Raw genomic sequence first — 22653 nt, forward strand, 5'->3', positions numbered from 1 at the left:
ATAAAGTAATTACGTTCAAGTTAATATAATTTTGACAAATTCAAAATAAATGATTTCTATTGTTTGCACATCAAGATTGGTCTTTATCGAGACATCATGGTCACTCAGCATCATGATCACTCAATTAATAAAAGGCATAGGAAGACATAAACCTATGGAATGCTGCATTAAAATTCAACTAAAATATTTCATCATTTATTATATCATTAATGCTGGACACGTAAACAATGTTTATCTCTATACATTCCTTGATTTAAAGATTTGATTTATGAAACAACAACCTAATAAAATTGGAATGAGTTATAAATCAATCCCACTAGACATAGATTTCATAGTTGCCATTAATCAAATTGCACACACTTGAAGGTGATGATTCATTTGTTGATCTACATTTAGCGTTACTACATTTTTCAAAGTAACAGTTGTTACCATATTTACAACTCTAAATTTATAGCTACGTTAAGTAACATTAAACTAAAAAGATTAGTGCATAAGGTTTTATAATGATCTCAAATCTAAACATCGCAAGCTCCATCTATTAAAAAATTGATTTCATAGACATTATAATTATCATTTGTATAGAATTCTTTGATAGGTCTATTCAATGAACTTGTTTAAAATAAATACTCGTGTTTTACCAGATTGTCAACAAATAATATTGATATGTGATATTTTTATTACTTTTTATTAGAGTTATTCAACACTTTGATAACCTATATGCATTATCAACATCTTTAAAACAGGGGTTACATGTTTTTGTTAGAATTGACAACTATTATTTAAAACATAATTTGTTTTAAATATATAATCATTATACCAAATATATTAAAAGGTATGGATGCACTTGATCCTTTTATCATAATTTTACCATTTTAAGATTATTTATATTTAACACATATTAAATTTACAAATAAGATAAAGAATTATAATACAAATATTGTCTATATAACCAAATATGATTGATTTTAGAACACGTAATGATTATATTAAAATTGAATTAAAAGGCATGGTATAAATAATATATGTTAACAAACAACTATTATTTGTTTTAAAAGGTATGAATATAGTTATTAAAATGGGTTGGTCGGTTTTGTTCTAAAATATAAAAAGAGTTTTGGCCGAAGTTGACTCATATTTGAATTAAACACACAACAAAGGCAAACAATTTTTTGCCAAAAATCACTCTTTATTAAATTAAATCTTGCTTAAAATGGGTTTAATAGTTAGTATAAAGTGTTTAATATTTTTATCTTATAGTTTCTTTTGTGATTTTTATTATATTTATGGTTTTGATTTTTCATTTTGGAGTGAGTTTTGAAAATTTTCACGATGAATATTATGTTTTTTGAGTGAATATCGGTCACTTGTTAATAAAAAAGTGATTTAGAATGGGTTGGTGTGTGATTTTTGGAATAAATTTCAGTATTTAACATGAAAATAATACAAATCTCATTGGCGGACATTGTTTGTCTAATGTATAAACGCAAATCATGCCTATTAATAGGATTTTGATAAAGGGGATAATGTAATTTTTGCAATGCGTAATATCACTAGATAAATTACCGAAAAGAGTAAATGATATTTTTAATTGGTGCAATGAAGGAGTTAAATGATAATTCATTATTAGTCGATGCTTAAAAAAGGTTAATTTTATTATAAGTCTTGACATTTTGTTAAAAGGGAAAATTAGATGGAAATTGTTAGGGTTTTGTTAAGGTGTATGTGTGTGTGTAATATATATATATATATATATATATATATATATATATATATATATATATATATATATATATATATATATATATATATATATAGAGAGAGAGAGAGAGAGCTATGAGTGTGACAAAATTCTAATAATATCTAACTAGTAATATTATATATACTAATAAATTGAATAAATTTATTTATATAATCTAATGTGAGAATATCTGTTTAAGTGTTTTTGAAGTGAGAGAAAAAGTAAAAAAATTATATTTTCAAATCACAAACTGTTACTTTACAAAATAGGTATAATATATTTGTACGTATATTTTTATTATTAACATCCAAGCCAATAATTGAGTGACACTATTTACTGAGGGTTAAAAACATGGACAACAGTCTATAAAAGGAGGCATCGTGGACACCAGTTGCTCCAGTAACACACAAGATGATAACAACAATGGATAAGATGGAAGAGAAAAGCAGCCATGTCAAAAGACAAAGGGGTGGCATGATCACTATGCCTTTCATATTTGGTAAGCAAACTCTAGATCTTTAGCTCAATGCACTGCCTGTCAGACATCTTGTCAATTTTGATTCTTTTTCTTCTTCTACTTAATTTCTTACGATGGTTCTGTTGATTTTTGCAGCTAATGAGGCCAGCGAGAAGTTGGCCGTGGTAGGTTTTGGCACTAATATGATCAGCTACTTAACAACACAGTTGCATATGCCATTAACACAAGCAGCTAACACTCTCACCACCTTCGGAGGAACTGCAAGCTTGACACCCCTCATCGGAGCCTTTATGGCCGACTCATTCGCCGGCCGCTTCTGGACTTTAACAGTCGCTTCCATCATCTATCAAATTGTAATTCAATTGTCCAACTTTGCATATTAATTAATCTTACTCTTTCTCTAATAATGCGTTGTTGTAAACAGGGAATGATTTCTTTAACAGTGTCAGCAATTCTTCCGCAACTGAGGCCACCGCCGTGTGAAAGTGAACAAGTATGTCAACAGGCGAACACTGGACAGCTCACAATCTTATATGCATCTCTCCTACTTACAGCTCTCGGGGCGGGTGGAATCCGACCCTGTGTGGTGGCGTTCGGGGCTGACCAGTTTGATGAGACAGACCCAAAACAAGAAGGAAAGACTTGGAAATATTTCAATTGGTACTATTTTTGTATGGGAGCTTCCATACTTGTGGCTGTGACAGTGATTGTTTATATTCAAGATAATATCGGTTGGGGGTGGGGCCTTGGTATCCCAAGCATTGCAATGTTCATTTCAATTATTGCTTTCATTTTCGGGTACCCGCTTTACCGAAAGTTGGATCCAGCTGGGAGTCCATTTACCCGCTTGATACAAGTCTCTGTGAGTGCATTTAGAAAGAGAAAGCTGGCTATGGTTTCCGATCCTAAATTGCTGTACCAGAATGAGCAGCTCGATGCTTCCATTTCTCTCGGTGGAAAGCTTCTCTATACTGAACATATGAAGTAAGTCTCTCTAATTTTCCTCTCTCTACTAAATCAACACCTAAAGCAAATTAAGATACAAAAAAATAACAAAAATGACCAGAAATTAATTTAACTGGTAATAGCATTTCACATATGATAGTCTTTTTTCAATTGCGTTAAGAACTTTGCTACTTGACCGACATCATGCAGAAAAAAATAAAAGAGTCACTTCGAAAGCAGCATGCGGAAAAAAAAATAAAAGCCAAAAGGCTTATTCCCACCCAAGGTATAGTGAATTCCCATTTCCCACCCACCAATTTTCAAAAACCCAAACACCCACCTATGGTTTGGAAAACTAACACCTACCCTCCAAAATTAAGATAAAATTAAGGAAAAAATTGTTATTTAACATTTATATAATTTTACCCATTTAATTTGAAAAACTAACAATTTCATCCAAAATTAAGTTTTGAAAAGTGACATTTTACCCCCTACCTAAGGATTCCAATTTCGCTGATAAATTTCTGGCCAACGATGGCCGATCTCTCTCCCTTTGGTGTTTAATATTGGACCGATGACGTTTGGATTCAACGAAATCCAGACGAAGAGTTATCTTCGTCTGGATCTTTAAATAATAAATTAAATAATTATTATTTGAATATTTAATTAGATATTTAAAATTGAATATATATGATATTATTCTTTCTTTATTTTTGAGTAAATAAAATAAATACCCATATGATACTGACTCACATCATTAAAGATTATTTTATTTTTAATTTAAATAAATTATTTAAATATTTAATTAGATATTCTGAAATGGTGCACATATTTTATTATTATACATGACGTATCTCCAAAGGATTTTGTGGACGAGGAAAATGAATTCCTCAAGTGATTGATGCTACTGCGTATAGATAGAGGAGACGATGCCGGATGTAAATGTAATCACATTATGAGATTTGTGATGGTGGTCCGTTTGATAGTGGGTGTCATTGTCAGTGTATTCAATAAAGCAGCAGGAGAAGTGCAGGGACCGCAATTCCATAAAAGGTTTTGAGCGGTAGCAGCACCGCATATTTGATCTCTAATGTGGCTGCTTCCCTACTAAACACCAAAACCTTTGTGATTTCCTTGCTCTCTCTTATCACAATCATTCGCGCATGAGCCTCCTTTGGCGACTTCTTCATTACAAATTAACAAAGTTGTAAATGCAGGTTTCTCAGTAAAGCAGCGATTGTGACTGAAGAAGACAATCGGAAAACTCCAAATCTTTGGAGACTAAACACAGTCCACCGTGTGGAGGAGTTAAAGTCTCTAATCAGAATGGGGCCAATTTGGGCAGCAGGAATTCTCCTGATCACGGCTTATGCACAACAAAGCACATTCTCCTTGCAACAAGCCAAAACCATGGACAGGCACCTCTCTAAGTCCTTCCAAATCCCTGCTGGCTCCATGTCAGTCTTCACCATGGTCTCTATGCTCTCTACAATCGCTTTATATGACCGCATTTTAGTCCCCATTGCCAGGAAATTCACCGGCCTCGACCGCGGCATCACCTTCTTGCATCGCATGGGGATAGGCTTTGTCATATCAATATTAGCCACTCTTGTTGCCGGCTTCCTTGAAGTGAAGAGAAAGAATGCAGCATTTGCACATGGGCTCACTGATAAACCTCATACAATTATTCCCATCTCAGTGTTGTGGCTTGTGCCGCAGTATAGTCTTCATGGGATAGCTGAAGCATTTATGTCAATTGGTCACTTGGAGTTCTTTTATGACCAAGCACCAGAAAGCATGAGGAGCACGGCTACTGCATTATTTTGGACATCGATTTCAGCAGGGAACTATATTAGTACGGTTTTGGTGACTCTGGTGCACAAGTTTAGTGCTGGAGCTGATGGATCAAATTGGCTGCCGGATAATAACTTGAACAAGGGAAAATTGGAGTACTTCTACTGGCTGATCACATTGATGCAAGTTGTTAACCTTATTTACTATTTGTTTTGCGCCAAGATGTATACTTTTAAGCCCCTTCAGATCCACAACAAAGAAACTGACTCTGAAGATGGAGTAGAGCTTGCAAGCAAGGTTTAGTTGCAGCCTCATTAAGTAGTGATCAACCTAGCTCGATGTAGAGCACTCGAGGCTAATGTACTCTCTAAATAATATGCATGTAAAATTATCATATAGAAATTTGTATACTTAAACTTTTGTATTATCTTTACGTGTTTTGAATACAAGGAGTATATTTTCTCACTAATTCATCGATCACAACTAAATTTAAAAAGTGGATAACACACTATAAATTTTCTCCGTTCAAAATATTCTTACTTCAATCGTTAATTTTTTTTTAACAACATATTTTATGAACGACGTCATTGACATTATAATTATTATTATCGTTTATGATAATTATAACCTTCTATATATCTCATTCAAGTAAATCCATTTTAATTGGTGTTTTGATTAATTTACCTTTGTGACTAGTGATGAGAAAAAAATAAGAATTTTTATATGAAACAATTAATTATCATCAATAAAATGGGTGGCAAGACATGGATAAATACTATTTGTAATAAAATCCATATGTCGATAGTTAGATAAATACTATTAAAACAGCAGTGAAAACCTAAATAATTATAGTTTAAAAGCCTTAGAATCTCAATGAATGAAATATGAGACCATCTAAATACATAGGTTTAAAGATTAAAAATTATCATTTAATGAAAAGAATATATTTTAATCGTGCAACTCACTACCAAAAAGAAATTCACAATAAAATTATTAAAATACACATCAAAATGACAAAAAAAAATAAAATTTCAGACTCTGGGATTCGGTTTGAGTGCCCGTCGGTATTTAAATACTAAATCAAAATGAGAAAACGGGTTAACAAACAGCCTAAGGAAACAAGCTCAAATAAGGGTGGACCTTACCAATATTTTTTTAAAGGTCAAAAGACTTGTTCCCACCCACGGTTAAGTGTAATCATAAACTTATACTTTGTAATTTTTAAAAACCTAAAGTTTCACTTATGAGTAAAATTTTGAAAAAAATTTCAATTAAAGTTAAAGGTAAAAGCATTATTTAATAAAAAAATTTTAAAAACTAAAATTTTATTACATTTTTCTCTCTCAGTTTGAAAATCTAACAATTTTTTATCCAAAATTTAAAATGTGATAATTTCTCTTATCTTCAGTGGTAGTTTCAAAATCTTAAGGAAAAATTGTCACTTTTCAAATTTTAAATAAGATAAATTATTAGATTTTCAAATTGAGGGAAAAAAATGTAAGAAAACTTGAGTTTTTAAAATTTTTTTTGGTTAAATAATGGTTTTATTCTTAATTTTAACTAAAATTTTTAATAAAATTTTGCTTATATGTGAGAATTTGGGTTTAAAAAATTAGAAGGTGTGAATTTGTGATTACATCTAACTTTAGGTGGGAATCTTTTAGCCTTTTTAAAATTTTTTTAGATTTAAGGATAATCTAAACCTATCCTATCCTTAAATGGGTTGATTTTGTCCCCAATTGTGATAATGATAAATTAAATAATAAAATTTTAAAATCCAAAAACTGAAAACACACTGTGATAATAAAAAATTAAAAGATAAAAATGTTTAATAACATATGCAAATAAAGAAATTCTATTACACAAGTTTATCATACACAATTAGGTGTGATTATTAAAACTTGGAGCACCTGATGGTTTCTCTACTGACCCTGCCAAGCCATGGGCCATTTCTGTAAGAGAAAAAACCTGGGCTGATATTACACACCTCGGCCCACATCGCCAGGGTTGACAAGCCCGGAAACAAAACGAAATTGGAAGTTGGTTATACAGTTTCCTGAGCTGAACATTGACGTCTGCTTCTCTCCATTTATCAAAAGCATTTTTGCAAGACTTCCATCGGCAGACCGCACCTATAGCGGTCTTAATCCCAAAAACGAACAAAAGCCAGAAAAAGTATTCAGAAGAAACAAGACCCAGATCAACACGTAAGCCAAGTTTGACCGTTGCACTCGTCTCTTCTTTTTTATTTGAATATCTTACAGGGAATGTCAAGTTTTGACAAATTCTAACAAGTAAAATACAAGAAGAGTCTTATAACATATATTCATACAATAAAAATGAATCAGGACGTGGTAGAATAGAGAGGCAGGAGAGGCAGGAGTTGAGCTTTTATCAAGCACATCAACAAAAACGATGTCGACGCCTTTGGATGTGATCGTTGGAGCGTTTGAGGAGCTGGCAAAGTTGCTGAATTGTGAAGGCAATAGGGAGCTCCGGTTGGATACTTTCTGCGATGCTTGTTCTTTGGTTTCTGTTTTATTTAGTTGTCTTGGACTCGCTTTCAAATTCGCTGAGATGGAGTACGTCGCCAAGGTTCATTTATCATTTCTTTTATTTATCTTTTCAATTCATTGTTTGATGGAAACAATTGCTTCAATATGTTTCTTCCATATTATTGCCGAATTGTTCTGTTTTCTTGAGATTTCTACGCCCAAACTAAACAGGCGATGTAGCCCATTTAATCATTTTACCTGCAATATGATATTTGAGATTCCTCCTGATCCCAAAAGCTATTCGCTTTAATTACTTCACATTCGTTGTTTATCTATATGTTGTATGGATTTTGACTGAGTTCTATTGAAATTATTAATTGCCTGATAGCATCTCTTTTTTTTTTTTTTTTTGAATTTCATTTTTGAAAAGGAATGTAGATCGTGGCACCCTTTGGCTTTTTTAATTCGTTCTGTAACTCATTGAAATTGCTATGCAGTGAGAATTATCTATCCATCTGCTGGAATGATATTGATAATTGAATTTTCTCCACTTGATCTGTCAATGAGACGACACATATTATTGCTGGGTTTGAGGAGTCATAATTCCTAATTAGTTGGGTAATTCTAATAGGAAATAGTGATAGTTTAGTTTCTTTTATAGAAGGTTTGATAGAAAGTTTGGTCTCCAATAGAAGAAAAAGCAAAATTCGATCCCTTTAATAGGGAAAAAAAAAAGAAGATATTTCAATACCATTGTTATCCCAGTCCTAATTGTTAGAGTTGTTGATCATCTTGCTTTTGGGTCGTCTGGCTTCAAATTTGGTCCCTGGTAGTCTTTTGTTGGCTGCTGATTCGTTGGGCATCTATGCCGCTGGATCAATCTCTGTGGCTCAAATATGATTCTGTTTTTGGATGTGAATTTATAGCTACATGCATTTAAGCTTCAGTTTCTATGTTATATGTGCATTTGTCTTGGTGAATCATGTTTGTGCAATTTCATGTTGGCTTCAATTATATGCTTTGGTCTAATGCTTTGATGCATTCAGGTACAAAATCTTATACAGGCATCAAAAACATATGAAACTCTACATGAGATATTGGATAAGGATATCGCAAATAACAATGTGAAAACACCAGGAAGTAATTCACGAAATCTTCGACGAGTTAGGCAGGGTCTTGATCTCATCAGAGCTTTATTTGAAAATTTTTTGGCAACAAAGTATGCTCTGCCCCTTGATGACTGCATATTTATTCTTTAAACTTTCTGTACTGCAAACATTAAAAATGTTAGGTCTTCTATGGTACGTAAGATGTGCTTATTGTGATCGTTGAGGACAGCGTCAGCATCAAATTTTATTTTGGTCTTTTGGTTGTAATATCTGGAATTTGTCACTTTCAGTGATGACTCCTTGAAGGAGGCAGCATCAACAGCTTATGCGCAAGTTTGTGCACCCTATCACTCATGGACAGTCAGGACTGCAGCGTATGCCGGAATGTACACTCTTCCCTTCAGGGATCAACTTTTGCTGAGGCTGAATGAAACTGGTGAGTATAAACTAAGCTAACATCAGAAGAATACAACCATAAAATAAGCTAACAGGAGAATACACCCATAAACTGTCGAACTCTTAAAATTGAAGGGCAGATGATTAGTCAAGTTTCTCCAAACTCCCAGTTCTTTGCATTCGGTAGATGGAAATTTTAAGTCAAATACTCTCAAGTTTTTACTATTTTCTGGTATCATCTTCTTATGAATGATGCTAATGTGCTGCGATGGTATTTGAGCTCATACCAGATTAAAAGATGAGCACAGTTTAATGCATATTTTCTTACCAGCATTAAGTTTTATGCCGAAATTTTGATGTTGCAGATGAATCAGCAGAGAAGAAAATGAAAAGATACGTTGATGCTTCAATTCCGGTTATACAGTACATCGATAAGCTTTACATTTCTAGGAATATCAAGTTGGACTGGTGACTTCATTTCTTGCACAAAAACATTAGATAATCTTGCTCTTCCAGGACATTTGAATACATAAAGAAATCTCTGCTTCAAATTTCTTTCATTCAGCAGCATTTACATCACTGATCTTTGTAATTGTAGTATATATTTTGTAAGGTCCAATCAGCTGCTTCCCAGAATTTCCAGGCAGACAGCAGATGCTGGAATAAATGTTATAGTATCTATGACGACCGTAGGAGATAAATCAGGCTGCTTGTAAGCATTTGTCTTCATTCTTTCTATTGATTATTATCAATACATAAAGCTATTACTGAAATTTGCTTACACTTGAGTTTGAATTTGAAGATGGGTCTCCTTTTATAAGGTAATAAAGTAAAGCCATCTATCATTTCGGATCACAACATTGTACTATTGATATTATAGTAAACACTGATAATGACAAACTATAGTAAACATTACCAAATTCCCCTTTTGTAGAACTGGCAACATATTTAATGAAATCACCACCTAATTTCAAATTGTGACCTTTTGGCAATACAATTCTTCACTGGGTTCTGTCAAAATCTTCAGAGTTCTTATTCCTTTGTTAGAAATTAAAATCAACTTAACAAATCTGGTATTGTATGTGAGGTCTTAAAAAAATCAAAACAAGATGAAATACAAGAGGAGCACATTACCGCCAGGACTACTGCAAAGCCATGGCAAGGCACTTTGCTAAATAATAGACACACCATTATTCCATCACTCACCGAAGAATGGAGGCTCTAATCAGCTGAATTTACTATGTAGAAATCCCAGAGACCATCTATAATGTCAGGCTATCTGGGTTCGCAACAATCTTTGAAAAGGTTTGAAGGAAAGCTGCCAAGTCAGCACCATAGATAATTCGGTGATCAGCTGTTACATTTACCTGTAAGCAGAAAGACATGCCAACTGAATCAGTAAGAAAGCTTTGTTGTATTTGTTACTAAATAAGAGGTGTTCATTTTTTGAAGTTGATATTCAAAGAATATAAAAACGATTAAAATCAAGTTTCAACCTTGTATTTCTCCTTTCACAGAATTCATAAATCTCATGAAGAGATTATGCTTAAAAGGAGAAGCAAAACTCCAGTTTATACCACTGTAGATGGCACTGGCCATGCTAAATCCCACACCGCCATAAAGATGGGTGGTGAAGCTGGTGCTTGCAACAAAGTTATTTTGGCACTTAACCCCAGCTAGCTAACCAGTTACTTTATTTTCACCCAATTGATATTCCTGGATCATATGCTTGCTAACTATACCCAGGTCTTAGCAACAATCAACACTTAAAACATAAAAATCTAGTCAGTCAGAGTCAACCAATAGAAAACTACAGCCCAGAATGACCAGCTAATCTCATTCAAGATAACTTACAAAGCATATGCAAAAGGCAAAGTATGTTTCTCAATTAAACTCTATATAAGTTGAACACTCTAACCATTGGTTATCCGATTTATGGATAGCTCATCCCAACTTGCATAAAAAAAATAACTATGGCACAACATGGCTGTCCCAACCGAAAACTGCAAGTTGTATCACATTCAAGTTAAATAAGGTGCATCAAAGCATATAAGAAGTAAAGAATGAAGGATTTGAGCAAGTGTTATAAGGTCAATATAGTGATCAGCTTAACAAGAAGGATTTGGTTTATCTCAAGTACAATTTTTAGGCTACCTCTTTGGAATTGTCTCTTGCAGATGGAAATGTTTCTTGTAGATGGCAAGGTCTCTTGCAACTGTACAACAGGTCTTGAATCAAATTTTGCTCAGGCCATGCTTGGGAATTTGATTTAGTTTTGGGGAATAAGTATGAAAAGCACTATTTTTGCACAGCATCTAAGGTGGTCAAAGTGGAGTAAAATATCTTAGTTCACTAAGGGTATCGATTTCAAGTTTCTACCAAGAACTTTCACATCTTGACAGCCACTTGATCTGGAAATAAGATCCAAGCTTTTTTTTCTTTGAACAGGCACTGCTAAGTCAGCCTCTAGGTCACCAACTTGACTCTTAACAATACACCAAACTATGATAGTAGCCTCAATTCTATTGTTCCATGATGCTTAAAGAGCTGTTCCTAAATCCTATGCCTAATGGCATTGCACAAGCATCCAAACTTGGTGAATGTTGAGAGTGTCATACTATATAGTGGAAATGAAGCTAATGAGCCCAAACTTTTTGGACCAGAAAAGGTTAGTAGGAATTAGAAGATGGGAAACATATTATATACTAAGCAAGATCCCACAATGAAACATATTTAATTGACCATGCCATGTATATCACAAGGTCCAAAAGTTGTTCAACAAACGAAACTGATTATTATTTTCCGAGGAGTTCAGAGGTCATTCTTTCCATTCTATTTCTAATAGATTTAATACTATCAAATGGAACAGTCCCCATAGAATTACTCCTTTTACCCCTAAAGCTAAGACAATTGTGGTTAAGCCATCTTCTTTATTGCACAGAAGACACATTATCCTCTACACAAATAAACCAACAAAACTTGTACCTATGATAGTTACTACTTAAGCATGAAATAAGTTGGAAGCATGACACGAATGCAATTCCTAGAAAATGTAACATTTAAAAAAATGGTTGAGAAAATTTTTTCCTCCCATTTGTATATTCTGCCCAATACGCAAACAATTATTTAAATCTTGCATCCTATGTTGGGGTCCAGATAACAGGGTTTATCATTTAATATTGATTAATAACTGGAAATTGAACTTACCAGCATTTTACTCTTCACACTGAAGAAACCATTTTTATCGGCCACCACGGTTGGCTTTGATGCTCCAACAGCCATGATAGCCCCCTGAACATTCCCAAACTTTCAGCATATAATAGAGATAAATCATGAGGTAATAGAGATGAAAAATCCTAGTCCTTATTACTCACCTGGCCTGGAGGAAGAATAGCATCAAATCTGTCCACGCCAAACATGCCCAGATTTGACAGAGTGAAAGTCCCTATAAGCAACATCAATGCAATTTAATATGAGATAATTGCATCCCTCTTTTATGAAACCATAAACACATAAAATGGTAGACACAACTAAAGTGACAAAAATGAATTAGTGAAAACCTGAATTATACTCATGAGGCTGAAGTTGCTTTGCTCGAGCTTTCTCCACAAGCACTTTCCATTTTTGAGATAGCAAATACAGATCCAACTGTGCTAATAGAAACAAGTTACTCATTTAAACTAACTCAAAAGTCTTTAGACCTACAGTTAACTGTGTCAAGATCCTTGTAAATGTACAGGAGGTTTTTAATCCCACTCACATCAGGATGAGGGCACGGGCACTTGCTTTGAATTTTTTTCAAGATGAAAAATAACAATAATAGAGACAACATCAAATATAATGAATTATATATAGCTAAAATTATAAAATGACCAACCTTATCTGCATCTTGAAGAACAGGCGTTATCAAGCCACCATTGATAGCCACAGCAACAGCAATGTTGATATTACTATTGAAAGTAAAACTCTTTCCATCTTTACAGGTGGCATTGACAACCGGATGCTGAACAAGAGCCATTGCTGCAGCCTTGGCTAACAGCGCAGTCATTGTCACACCCTTTGGCTTCACCTACAAATTCGAAATCACAAAAGATCCAAATAAAATAAAAATAAATGAATAAACCATCACATAAACACAACTCATATTCATCGATAATGTACCTTCTCATAAAGAGCGTCAAGAGCATCAGTTATTATCGGGTATCCAACACGAAAAGTGGGGACTGAAAGACTCTCAACCATATTCTTCGATACGGCAGACTGCATTGTCGTAAAAGGCACAACACTAGAGCCCGGAATTGGAGAAGGGACAGCCGTCGAAGTTCTCGGCGGAGGAGTGCCCACAGCTGGAGCTGCTACAGTAGTAGGTGCCACATTCTTAGAAGGTTCAATTCCAGCTGCCTTTTCCACATCTTCAGGAGTAATTCTGCCGAAAGGCCCCGTTCCAACCACTGAATTAATATCCACTTTGTGCTGCTTAGCTAATTTCTTGGCGAACGGCGTGGCTACAATCTTTTTGTGCCCACTCGCAACTGTCTCCGGTGATTTTTTCGGCTCGGGTTGTGAAATAGCAGGGGCAGGAGTGGAAGTGGCAGGAGGAGGAGAGGGAACAACAGCTTGCGGAGATGAACTAACACCATTCGACGTGGCTTTGGCCTTGGCTTCAGCGATTTCATCCTCAGTCTCCGCTAAAATCCCAATCGGCGCGCCAACAGGAGCAGTCTCACCTTCGGGAACGACAATCGCGGCAAGAATTCCATCATAAAAAGTCTCGACGTCCATGTCGGCCTTGTCGGACTCTACAACGACAACGCTTTCTCCTTTGGAAAGCACGTCACCCTCGGACTTGATCCAAGAAACAATCTTGCCCTCAGTCATGGTGGAGCTGAGAGCAGGCATGAAAATCTCGCGGATTTTCGATTGGACGGTGTAAATTCTTCGGCGAGAAAATAGAGGCTTTGATGCGGAGAAGGAGGGAAACGATTTCCATGGGAGAGAAGTGGAGAGGGAGGAAGAGAATGAAATGGTGGTTTTGGAGAGAAAAGGAGTGGAAGAAAGAGAAGCCATTGTGGTGTTAGATAGAAAATGTGAAGATTTGAATAAGAAAGGGGGGAGAGGAAGATGAAATAGACAGCGGCGGAGAAGAAAAGGAAGAGTTGGTTGGAGGCTTTGAGCTACCTCACTGTGTTAATATCGCCTCTGACTCTGTTTAATTGTCAAGTCCGTCACATAGCTCCGATGCAGAACTAACAAAGCCGAAATATTTTTTTGAGACCCACAATGGCGCAAATCATGTTTTTATATTTAAATAATTGTAGATCCCTTTTTTTATCAATTATAATAGAACGAATGGCAACGATCAAAATTTTGATTAATTTTCTAAAATACCATAAAATCATTTTTTAATTAATTACACATTATTATTCTTTCAGTTCAACTTGTTTTTATTATCTTGTGTGAGAAGGTCATTTTTCTAATTCTAACTACTCATATGTATATAAATTTTCCTACTCCTGACTAAAATAAAGATGAGATATTTAGGTTAGTACCCGCTTTCCCTAGTTTTACTATTTAACTCTTGGACCGCATTTGACTTAAATAATATTTTATTATTAAATATAAAATATTATGATAAAAATAGATTAATTTGTAGGTGAGTGAATATAAATTATTATTATGTTCGATAAAAATTAATAGATATAAATAATTATTACGTTTGATAAAAAATAATAAAACAATACTAAAATATTATTTTACTTAAATTATTCACATATAATTATTTTTAAATATATTTTATATTACTTTTTATATGAATTAAAAGTGAGGATATTTTAGTTTTAAAAAATTAAAAAATTATAATAAAATTAAAACTAACTTATGAAATCTTTTAATATTTATTAATTAAATTACTTTTATATTATCTGTTATATTATTATTAATAATAAAAAAATTATTATAATATTTTATTATTAATAAAAGTAAATAAAATAATATAAATAAAAAAGATGAGTTATTAAATTAATATTTCTTTTAGGTAATGCAATAGGGCCTTATAGGTTGTAGTAGGAGTGGGTTTTGGCATCAAGGCATGCAGTTTCAGATCACTTTGGGCTCCGGGTTACTGGAAGGACAATTGTTCGATCCACCATGGACATTGATAAAGGCAGAGTATCATGGGCCGTTGAAATTGCAACCATTGTGGATGTTTGGTGGCATGGTGGCTGGTCGGAAGGCATTGTAATTCAGAAAGAATCTGAAAACAAAATCCATGTCTATTTCCCAGGTTTGGACAAATTTTATTTTATTCAGCTGCTTCTATTGCTGATCTTTATGTTTGTTTTTATTAATCATTGGGCATCTAATTGTTACTTTTTACATTTTTTGCAGGGGAAAAGCAAAAATCAATATTCAGCTGTAAAGGAAAGACCTGATGCTGTGAACTCCATACTCTCCTGCTTGGGAATGAAGTTAGTTTTGAATAAGACCCGTGATGGCAATGCTATGCAAATTTCCATTTGTGTTAATGGACAATTATTGAAGGATTATACTGAACTTAGAGAATCTCTTTTGGAATCTGGTGATGAGAAGTTGAAAAACTTGGATCTTGTTCTGGATCTTTCAAAGGATGATTTACTTGCACAGTTAAAGTGGAAATCAAGGAAGAGAAGACACACTGGTAGGAGCTCTGTCTGTAACCAGCATTACCCAGATCATGGTGGTAAAAAACACCTCAAAAGTCACTGGGTCCAATAAATCCAACATTTTTGCAGAGGGAATAGGATTTCATTCAATGCCTTCTCTGTGAAGCCTAAACAAGGACAATAATACAAACTTTAAGGACATACACGGTCAATAATACAGACTTTCAATTTTGGCAGAATGAACCTAGGTCATAATTCTGGCTTACCTTAATTACTCTGACTTAGGAGTATGCTTGGTTTCACAGGATCCTACATCAGAAACTGCTAAGGGTCGTCTTAGTTTTTATAAGAGGTCAAGTTGAAGGGAAATAGTGGAGTGATTATAGACCAAAGAGGAACGAAAAGTTTAAAGTTTGAGTAATTTAGATAGATATTCTATTCATACCTGCTCTTACCTTCTATTTCTGTTTTCTCATATATATACTTTGGTTTCTAGTTTGATCCTGACAAACCATATCGGATACTAAAAACTATTAAAGTTGATCATGATAACCGCAAATACTTATGCAATTGTCTCATCAGTCCTTCAGTTATGCCTCCTCTGACAAGCTTGCTTATGTCTAGGTGATTAGATGATGTTTATGTGATATAAAATAAAATAGTATATGTCCAACTTCCTTCCCTGGTAGTCTTAGTTTTCTTGCTTTTACGAATTATAGCCTCATTATGCCACAGTTTGGTGTAAAGAGTATTTAACGGTAGTTCATCAGGTTTTACCAAATCATTTTAACTTTTTCTTTTAAAAATTACATACAAGACTAGAATCCCAAACACTCGTAATACAATTAGGAAAATAAATAATTTCACAAATATTATGTAAAAGCCAAAGTAAGATCCCCTTTAAGAGAAAATGAAAATCAACAAGTCAATCAACAAACATGTTAAACTTTCAAGGTGGAATCATTTTAACTTTACCCATGGTCAAATACTTACAATACACATTTTCTCGCTCTCACACCAAATACGAAAAAAAATTAAAAAATTTGGCCCACCTGTTTTGACTTTTTGTCCCTCTGGGACCCAACAACTCGGAACATATGCAGCCAAGTCGCTCCAAGCTTGATTGTTTAGAGAGTGCCTCTTGCTAAATTATAGATAAGAAAAGGAAAAAGTATTTATGGGTACAGCCGTGGAGTGTTATTTTCAAGCACTGAAGCTGAAATTTCTATGGACTTCAGCTTCGACAGAAAGAGACAGCGAGGCTCCAACGGTTAGAAAGGAGCAGCCTTTGTCTTATCCAAAAAAACAGCTTTGCTTGGCAAATTAGAATTTGTTTGCAGTTTGTGCCTTCTTTTGATTTTTGAATCATAAAGGAAGTGTTTGGTGCCGTGAGCAACCTGTACAGAGTAATTATATAAAAGAGCTAAATTTTCACGAACGCAATGAATTTGTGGGGCTTCCCACCTCAGTGAAAGAGGCAGCAGCACAGTTTTGTCAACTTTGCAGAAACACCCACTTTCCTATGTTATCTTATTATGTTGTACTTTTATTCACCGACAATCGAAGAATTTCTAAGAGATGAGCTTGCTTGATCGCTTCACAAAGATCACCACCTAACTCTTTTCTCATCTTTAGTTCTTTCTCTGTTACAGGCTCTCCGGCGTGATGGGATTGCACTTGTTACCTTACGGGATTAAGAACAAGGAGCTTCAAAGAATTGGGTTCAAAAAGGCAAGGGTCAACTCATCACTTCCAGGAACTTCCCTTGCTTCAATGGAATCCTTATCTTTGCCTCTGGTTTGTTCTCTCTCTTTCTCTAACTCTCTTGTTGTGGTGAAACTTTAGTTGTTGTTAATGGGTTTTGGCTTTGTTTCTCGGTGATTATCAGATGCAGGAAGTTGTTCTCTCTGCAGATATAAAGTGTGAGGAGTGTCAGAAAAGAATAGCTTATATAATGTCAAGACTCAAAGGTAAGATTTCTTCATGGAAATCATCACAACTGTTACCGTAAATACTAGTGATTCTAATTTCTATAATCTGCATGCTGTTGGAAAAATGGGCAACTTTTCCTTTCCCTTTGCCAAATGCTAGGTGGTCCTTTCTGCATGTCGTCAGTTTGACGTTAGTGGAAAGCAATCAGAGATTAAAAATACTACAAACATTCTTATGATTCTTGATATAGTTTCTGTTACTAATCAGAAAAATGAAGGAAACCCTTTATATATTTTCATCTCGGGCTTAAAAATTTTTCAGGTTTAAGAGGCCTGTTCTGTTTTAGTCAATTAGATATGTCAACATTCTAATTCTCTTTATTTGAGCAGAGACAGAGTCTGTGTTGATTAATGTGCAGGAGAAGAAGGTAACACTCACGTGTACATATACTGGTGTTCTGAAGTTATCCAGTAAGGAAGTTGCTAGTGTACACAGAAATCCTCTAGGTCTAGCCAACAGAATCGCCACGATCAAGCGGATATTTCGTTCATCCTGCAGCTAATAACAGTTTGAATAAGATCCAGCAAGCCAGAATGTGATTTCTTCAGCTGAAAAATGTACATAATTACTTCACACTCAATTCTGCATGTGTAATTAGCTCTTGTCTAAATTAATGTTCAGAAGAAAAACAGAGTAGGTCATTACTTCGCTTAGTTGGGAAATGTTGAAATATACTGTCATATTGTTTCTGTTGTATATGTTATGTTATGCTTAAATTATAGTGAGAATGTTTATTTCCTACCTATTTTGCACCAAAATGACAAGTGAAAAGACAGATGATTACTTTATGTCAAATTGTCGAATTTTAAGATTAAAATATGAAAAAGATAAAAGTATCTTTATAACAATATTAAAATGACAAACTATACTAAATTCATTGACAACACCAGGCCGGTGGAATTGCTTCCTTGGTTTCATTTGTGAATTATGTCATCGACTATCTTGCCAACATGGATAATTTCGACCTTCAGGGAAGCATTGCATGACATGGTAAAAGAGAAGTGGGGAGTTGATGGTTATGGTTCAATGAAGGGTTTGATTATTAGTTTAGATCTAGAAAATGAAATTGAGACTGAGCATGATGAGGAAGATGACAATGATGCTAATGGGTCTAGTGAGAGCAATGTAGAAGAGCATGAGATTAGATCGTGATTTGAGTCATTTTGAATTATATATCCAAATTATAGTGGTAGCAACACTAGAGGAGGTTATGATAATGTTTTGGAGAATAGAGTGGATGATTCGGATAATCATATTAAAAAATGGAGGAGGAGGAGAACTTAACATTGAAGAAGAGGCTGTTTTTGATGAAGAGAGATGGTAGATATGTGGAGAAGGTTGCTGTTGCTTGAGAGACGTAATGGTAATCATCAAAGTGGTGTGGGTGGGGAAGATGTTAATGAGGAGGTGGTGGAAAATGGCTTAGAGAATGAGATTGAAAATGGGTCTGATATTTGTGTGTAAAGAAGAGAATAACGAAGATGTTTGTATGGAAGAGTGTTTATCTGATTGCAAGAAGAAAAGACAAAGCGAAAAAGACAATTAATAATGTGTTTGCTTTAGCTAAGAGGATGGTCAGAGAAGGTAGAGAATTTTGATGACGAAATGGATGCAGAGAATGAATCCAAGAGAGAATAAAAAGAAGATGGAATGGAATTCAAGAAAACGCATGAATATACGGAATCTATGTACCGTGGAAAAAGATTTTTTCTTCTTCAACTTTTGTTCTAGTCATTTGTGTTGTCAAGATATCGAGGATGATATTCATGTGCTCTGAAATTGTTACTACACCATGTCCGTCCTTCCTAGTTGGAGATCTTGGTTTCTTATATCAGATAAAGAAGCATGGTTACACCATCATCTATCATTGCCTAGGACTCCTACTTGTTCTGATTGAGACATTACATTGTTGTTCACTATTTAATCATTATGGTTTTGGAGAAATCAAAATGTTCACAGCTCGAATTCCTCAAAACCAAATGATGGTCCCTTTCAGATTTGAAGGGAGGTGGCTAGTATATGGGAAGCTTAGAACTCCTGTTTAAGAAGTTTATATGGTGCTCGTGTGTTTCCCATAATGCCACATGGACGCTTTCTCCCAATAGTTTATTTAGACTTAACATGGATATTATTGTAAATGTGATAATAGGTTGCGTTTTTGCTCTTGGATTGATAAGAGATAACAAATATATGCTCATAGAAGGTTTTATATTGTCGTTAGAATTTTACATGCCCCTTACCTTAAAGTTGTGGGCTATTTATCATAACATTGAATTTTCTCGAACTCATCATCTATCTATTATTCAAATAAAATTTCATTACAAGAATGTGATTGATATCAATCTTAGTGAGGAATTCATTTTGGGTTATAATATCAATCTTATTACTAGCATATAAAACATATATACTTTCATTGAACCAAACATCTTATATTTCTATTTGAGAAGGAAATTGTACAGTGGATTGGATTGCATAAAAAAAATTCTTATTTTTGTGAATGCTTTTTTCGTGTTCTCTGAGCTTCAAAAGATCCTCAAACAAAAATTTAAGGGAGACTTGCTCTCCCTTGATCTCTTCTCTCTCATTTTGTTTTTAGGCCTTTTACCCCTTTGTTTATGTTCAATGTAACAACTAAGATTTGGTGCATAGTAATTCAGTTCTTCTATAACCTGCTTTTTTCATGTATTGAAGAGGTAGAATCGCATGCCATTGACAAGCAGCAATGCAAAATAATGGTTTGTGGAGGATTTTGACTATCAGATGTGGCGATGAACCCTAGAGTTTAAACGAAAAAGTAGGTCAATCGAAATCCTTGATCACTGGTTAATGTGGTCATGTTTCTGCTCTTGATTAAAAAGAACATCAGAGAGTTGATTTCTATAAATGAATTATAATAAAGGTAGACAGTTAGGCATGTCATTTGTATCAAAGATTATCCAATAACTGAAAGCTTTTTATGAATCAATGATATGTCATTATGTGTTTAAGTGATACTTTATCTTTAATTCAAAATCACCTATCAATTAAAGATATACATCAAACATATATTTATTTGTATATTCAAAATTAATAGACATAATTTTATTATTTATAAACTGTATAGAGATTATGATCGATGTTTTTTTAGATTTTAGAAGACTAGTGTTATAATATAAAATGCATATATATGTATTGTAGATGCATGATATGTCCAACTCATCTCCCTCAATCCAAGTTAGTTTTTTTCCTTCTACTATAATGTCAATCAACAGAAGTAGAGATAACGATTATTTCACACTTGAATTATGCTAAAATGATAAGTTTTTATTTATAAAATTGAAAATAACAAATTCCCACATTTGTTAGTATTTATTAATAAATTTGGTTACATTTTTGAAAAAAAACAAGAAGAGACAAAATTAATTTTTATAATAATATTAAAATAATAAAACTGTTATTTTACGATTTATTTTACAAATTCATATTTTATCGTTTTCCTCTTTATTGATTCAAAACTTTATTTTCATCCAATCCCTCAATGTTTAATGAAGAAAAACCGACATGCAAATGAGAGTGCAAATGTTTTTGCTTGTGATCAATCTAGTGACTTTCAAGCCAAATTTGGGTTTATATTACAATATATTTGTCTTTCTAAGCGTTAGTCATGGTAGGAGAGTGAAGCGACCAAAAGAAGAGGAGGGCGGTAAGCTAGATAGGGTGTCAAGAGTTTGACAGTCAAATATTACGCACCTACTCTTACATTGTGGCACAGTGTGGGGTTTGTTCCCTGGATTAAGCTATGTTGTCTGGTTCAATTACGCAAGGGGCCCTGATTGTGCTAAAGGGGTTGCAAATTCTTGCACGAGTTTGTAAGCAAACCAGTTCAAGAAGATTAAGTTGTAAGCATGTATATTTTGCCCATTCATCATACTAACCAGCACAAAAGACCCATTTGAATAGCTATAGTACCCGATTGAGATAGTCTCATTAGATTTGATATTATTCAGATCAATCCCAATATGGACATGATTTCCAGGTTCAACCAATATCAAATTCAATTGGTAGAAGAAAGTGGAGGCATAGTTGGAATGGTTGCATTAGTGAAAAGACCAAAATATTGACTAGCAAGGGCATTGAGAGGAGATGTGGAATTCGTGAGGACAAAACAAAGGATCAAAGCCTAGACTTGAGCAATCTCTTGCAACACTGAGAAGACAAATGAGGTTGAGAAAAGAAGGCATTCAAGTAGCAGCTAGTGGGTTTCATTATCAGTTGTGTTAGGTAATTAGCACGATCAAAAGAGAATTGATCAATTATTTTAGATGAGTTGGACTAATGTGACACTTTTACGTGAAACCTATATTGATAAAATATAAGAAGAATATTGAGTTTGTTTGAATATCTCATATCATTTGAAGATGTTAAAATGAAAATAATAAAATAACATATGAGTTTCTTAAATTATCAAAATGTGTTTTAGATTATAAAACTCAAAAATAAAATTATAATAAATTATATGTTCAAAGTAATTATATTTTAATAGGAGATTAAATTATTAAATAATATCGAAGTTATTTCATTTGTTATCTTGAATGATGATAAGATATAATTTTTTTAAATGATAATTAATATTTAAAATTAATTAAATAGACTTATTTAAATATATTTTAGCAGTTAAAGTTGATAGAAAAAATAAATGAAACATGAAAATTCATCGTTTTTAATTTTAAACATCGAACTTGTCCGTCTGACTTTTTTTATTGTTATTTCTCTTTATCTACAAGGCTATGCTGCACTGTGCTAGAAAATAAATCCAAAATATCATAACAAATTGTTATAACAAACTAAGCATCTTTTATAATTGTATTCATTCCTTATGAGTGTCTATCATATATTGCTAATAATAATATAATGTTATTTATTTACAAATTTTTTGAGTTAGCCTAATAAAAAAACCAAAATTTATTTAAAATTGTAATTGAGAAAATTAATTTAAATATATAAGTAAATACATATTTATATTTATTATTAAATAATTAGATAATTTTAAATTAAAAATAATATTATATATATTTATTTATATATT

The 22653-nt window shown here is 33.5% G+C and overlaps 4 protein-coding genes and 1 pseudogene across 5 annotated transcripts; 4 read left to right on the plus strand and 1 right to left on the minus strand.

Annotated features, from left to right (window-relative positions):
- The first annotated feature begins 2101 nt into the window (after positions 1–2101).
- LOC123215328 (protein NRT1/ PTR FAMILY 3.1-like) lies at positions 2102–5424 on the plus strand. Its single transcript, XM_044635370.1, has 4 exons — positions 2102–2237; positions 2352–2569; positions 2641–3200; positions 4379–5424. Exons 1-4 carry the CDS (start codon positions 2150–2152, stop codon positions 5256–5258), a joined length of 1746 nt encoding a protein of 581 aa, XP_044491305.1. The 5' UTR covers positions 2102–2149; the 3' UTR covers positions 5259–5424.
- Positions 5425–7018: 1594 nt separating this feature from the next.
- On the plus strand, positions 7019–9728 carry LOC123216783 (ACD11 homolog protein-like). Its single transcript, XM_044637349.1, has 5 exons — positions 7019–7162; positions 7304–7550; positions 8497–8669; positions 8850–8995; positions 9321–9728. Exons 2-5 carry the CDS (start codon positions 7371–7373, stop codon positions 9425–9427), a joined length of 606 nt encoding a protein of 201 aa, XP_044493284.1. The 5' UTR covers positions 7019–7162; positions 7304–7370; the 3' UTR covers positions 9428–9728.
- Positions 9729–9964: 236 nt separating this feature from the next.
- Positions 9965–14211, minus strand: LOC123216782 (dihydrolipoyllysine-residue acetyltransferase component 4 of pyruvate dehydrogenase complex, chloroplastic-like). Its single transcript, XM_044637347.1, has 6 exons — positions 13117–14211; positions 12833–13024; positions 12516–12603; positions 12330–12400; positions 12163–12246; positions 9965–10322 (listed from the first exon to the last, which is right to left on the minus strand). The coding sequence occupies exons 1-6, from the start codon at positions 14020–14022 to the stop codon at positions 10218–10220; spliced, it is 1446 nt and encodes a 481-aa protein (XP_044493282.1). The 5' UTR covers positions 14023–14211; the 3' UTR covers positions 9965–10217.
- Positions 14212–17090: 2879 nt separating this feature from the next.
- LOC123217375 lies at positions 17091–18141 on the plus strand. Of its 2 annotated transcripts, none has more exons than XM_044638378.1 (3): positions 17091–17393; positions 17485–17566; positions 17918–18141. In XM_044638378.1, the coding sequence occupies exons 1-3, from the start codon at positions 17262–17264 to the stop codon at positions 18088–18090; spliced, it is 387 nt and encodes a 128-aa protein (XP_044494313.1). In that variant the 5' UTR covers positions 17091–17261; the 3' UTR covers positions 18091–18141. The 2 variants fall into 2 exon arrangements, with proteins under 2 accessions (XP_044494313.1, XP_044494314.1); XM_044638379.1 differs by having other exon boundaries at positions 17947–18086.
- Positions 18142–18249: 108 nt separating this feature from the next.
- On the plus strand, positions 18250–19052 carry LOC123216351 (annotated as a pseudogene).
- Positions 19053–22653: the final 3601 nt, after the last annotated feature.

The sequence above is a fragment of the Mangifera indica genome, chromosome 5 (genome assembly GCF_011075055.1).
Source record: "Mangifera indica cultivar Alphonso chromosome 5, CATAS_Mindica_2.1, whole genome shotgun sequence".
NCBI lineage: Eukaryota > Viridiplantae > Streptophyta > Magnoliopsida > Sapindales > Anacardiaceae > Mangifera > Mangifera indica.

Coding starts and splice junctions, on each gene's coding strand:
- LOC123216782 (XM_044637347.1), bottom strand. CDS start 14,022: ATGGCTTCTCTTTCTTCCACTCCTTTTCTCTCCAAAACCACCATTTCA. Junction 12,247..12,329: donor CTATTCTTCCTCCAGGCCAG/GTGAGTAATAAG, acceptor GGGAATGTTCAG/GGGGCTATCATGGCTGTTGG. Junction 10,323..12,162: donor GTGTGAAGAGTAAAATGCTG/GTAAGTTCAATT, acceptor TTCTGCTTACAG/GTAAATGTAACAGCTGATCA.
- LOC123217375 (XM_044638378.1), top strand. CDS start 17,262: ATGGGATTGCACTTGTTACCTTACGGGATTAAGAACAAGGAGCTTCAA. Junction 17,394..17,484: donor AATCCTTATCTTTGCCTCTG/GTTTGTTCTCTC, acceptor GGTGATTATCAG/ATGCAGGAAGTTGTTCTCTC. Junction 17,567..17,917: donor TATAATGTCAAGACTCAAAG/GTAAGATTTCTT, acceptor TTATTTGAGCAG/AGACAGAGTCTGTGTTGATT.
- LOC123216783 (XM_044637349.1), top strand. CDS start 7,371: ATGTCGACGCCTTTGGATGTGATCGTTGGAGCGTTTGAGGAGCTGGCA. Junction 7,551..8,496: donor AGATGGAGTACGTCGCCAAG/GTTCATTTATCA, acceptor TGATGCATTCAG/GTACAAAATCTTATACAGGC. Junction 8,670..8,849: donor GAAAATTTTTTGGCAACAAA/GTATGCTCTGCC, acceptor TGTCACTTTCAG/TGATGACTCCTTGAAGGAGG.
- LOC123215328 (XM_044635370.1), top strand. CDS start 2,150: ATGATAACAACAATGGATAAGATGGAAGAGAAAAGCAGCCATGTCAAA. Junction 2,570..2,640: donor CTTCCATCATCTATCAAATT/GTAATTCAATTG, acceptor TGTTGTAAACAG/GGAATGATTTCTTTAACAGT. Junction 3,201..4,378: donor CTCTATACTGAACATATGAA/GTAAGTCTCTCT, acceptor TTGTAAATGCAG/GTTTCTCAGTAAAGCAGCGA.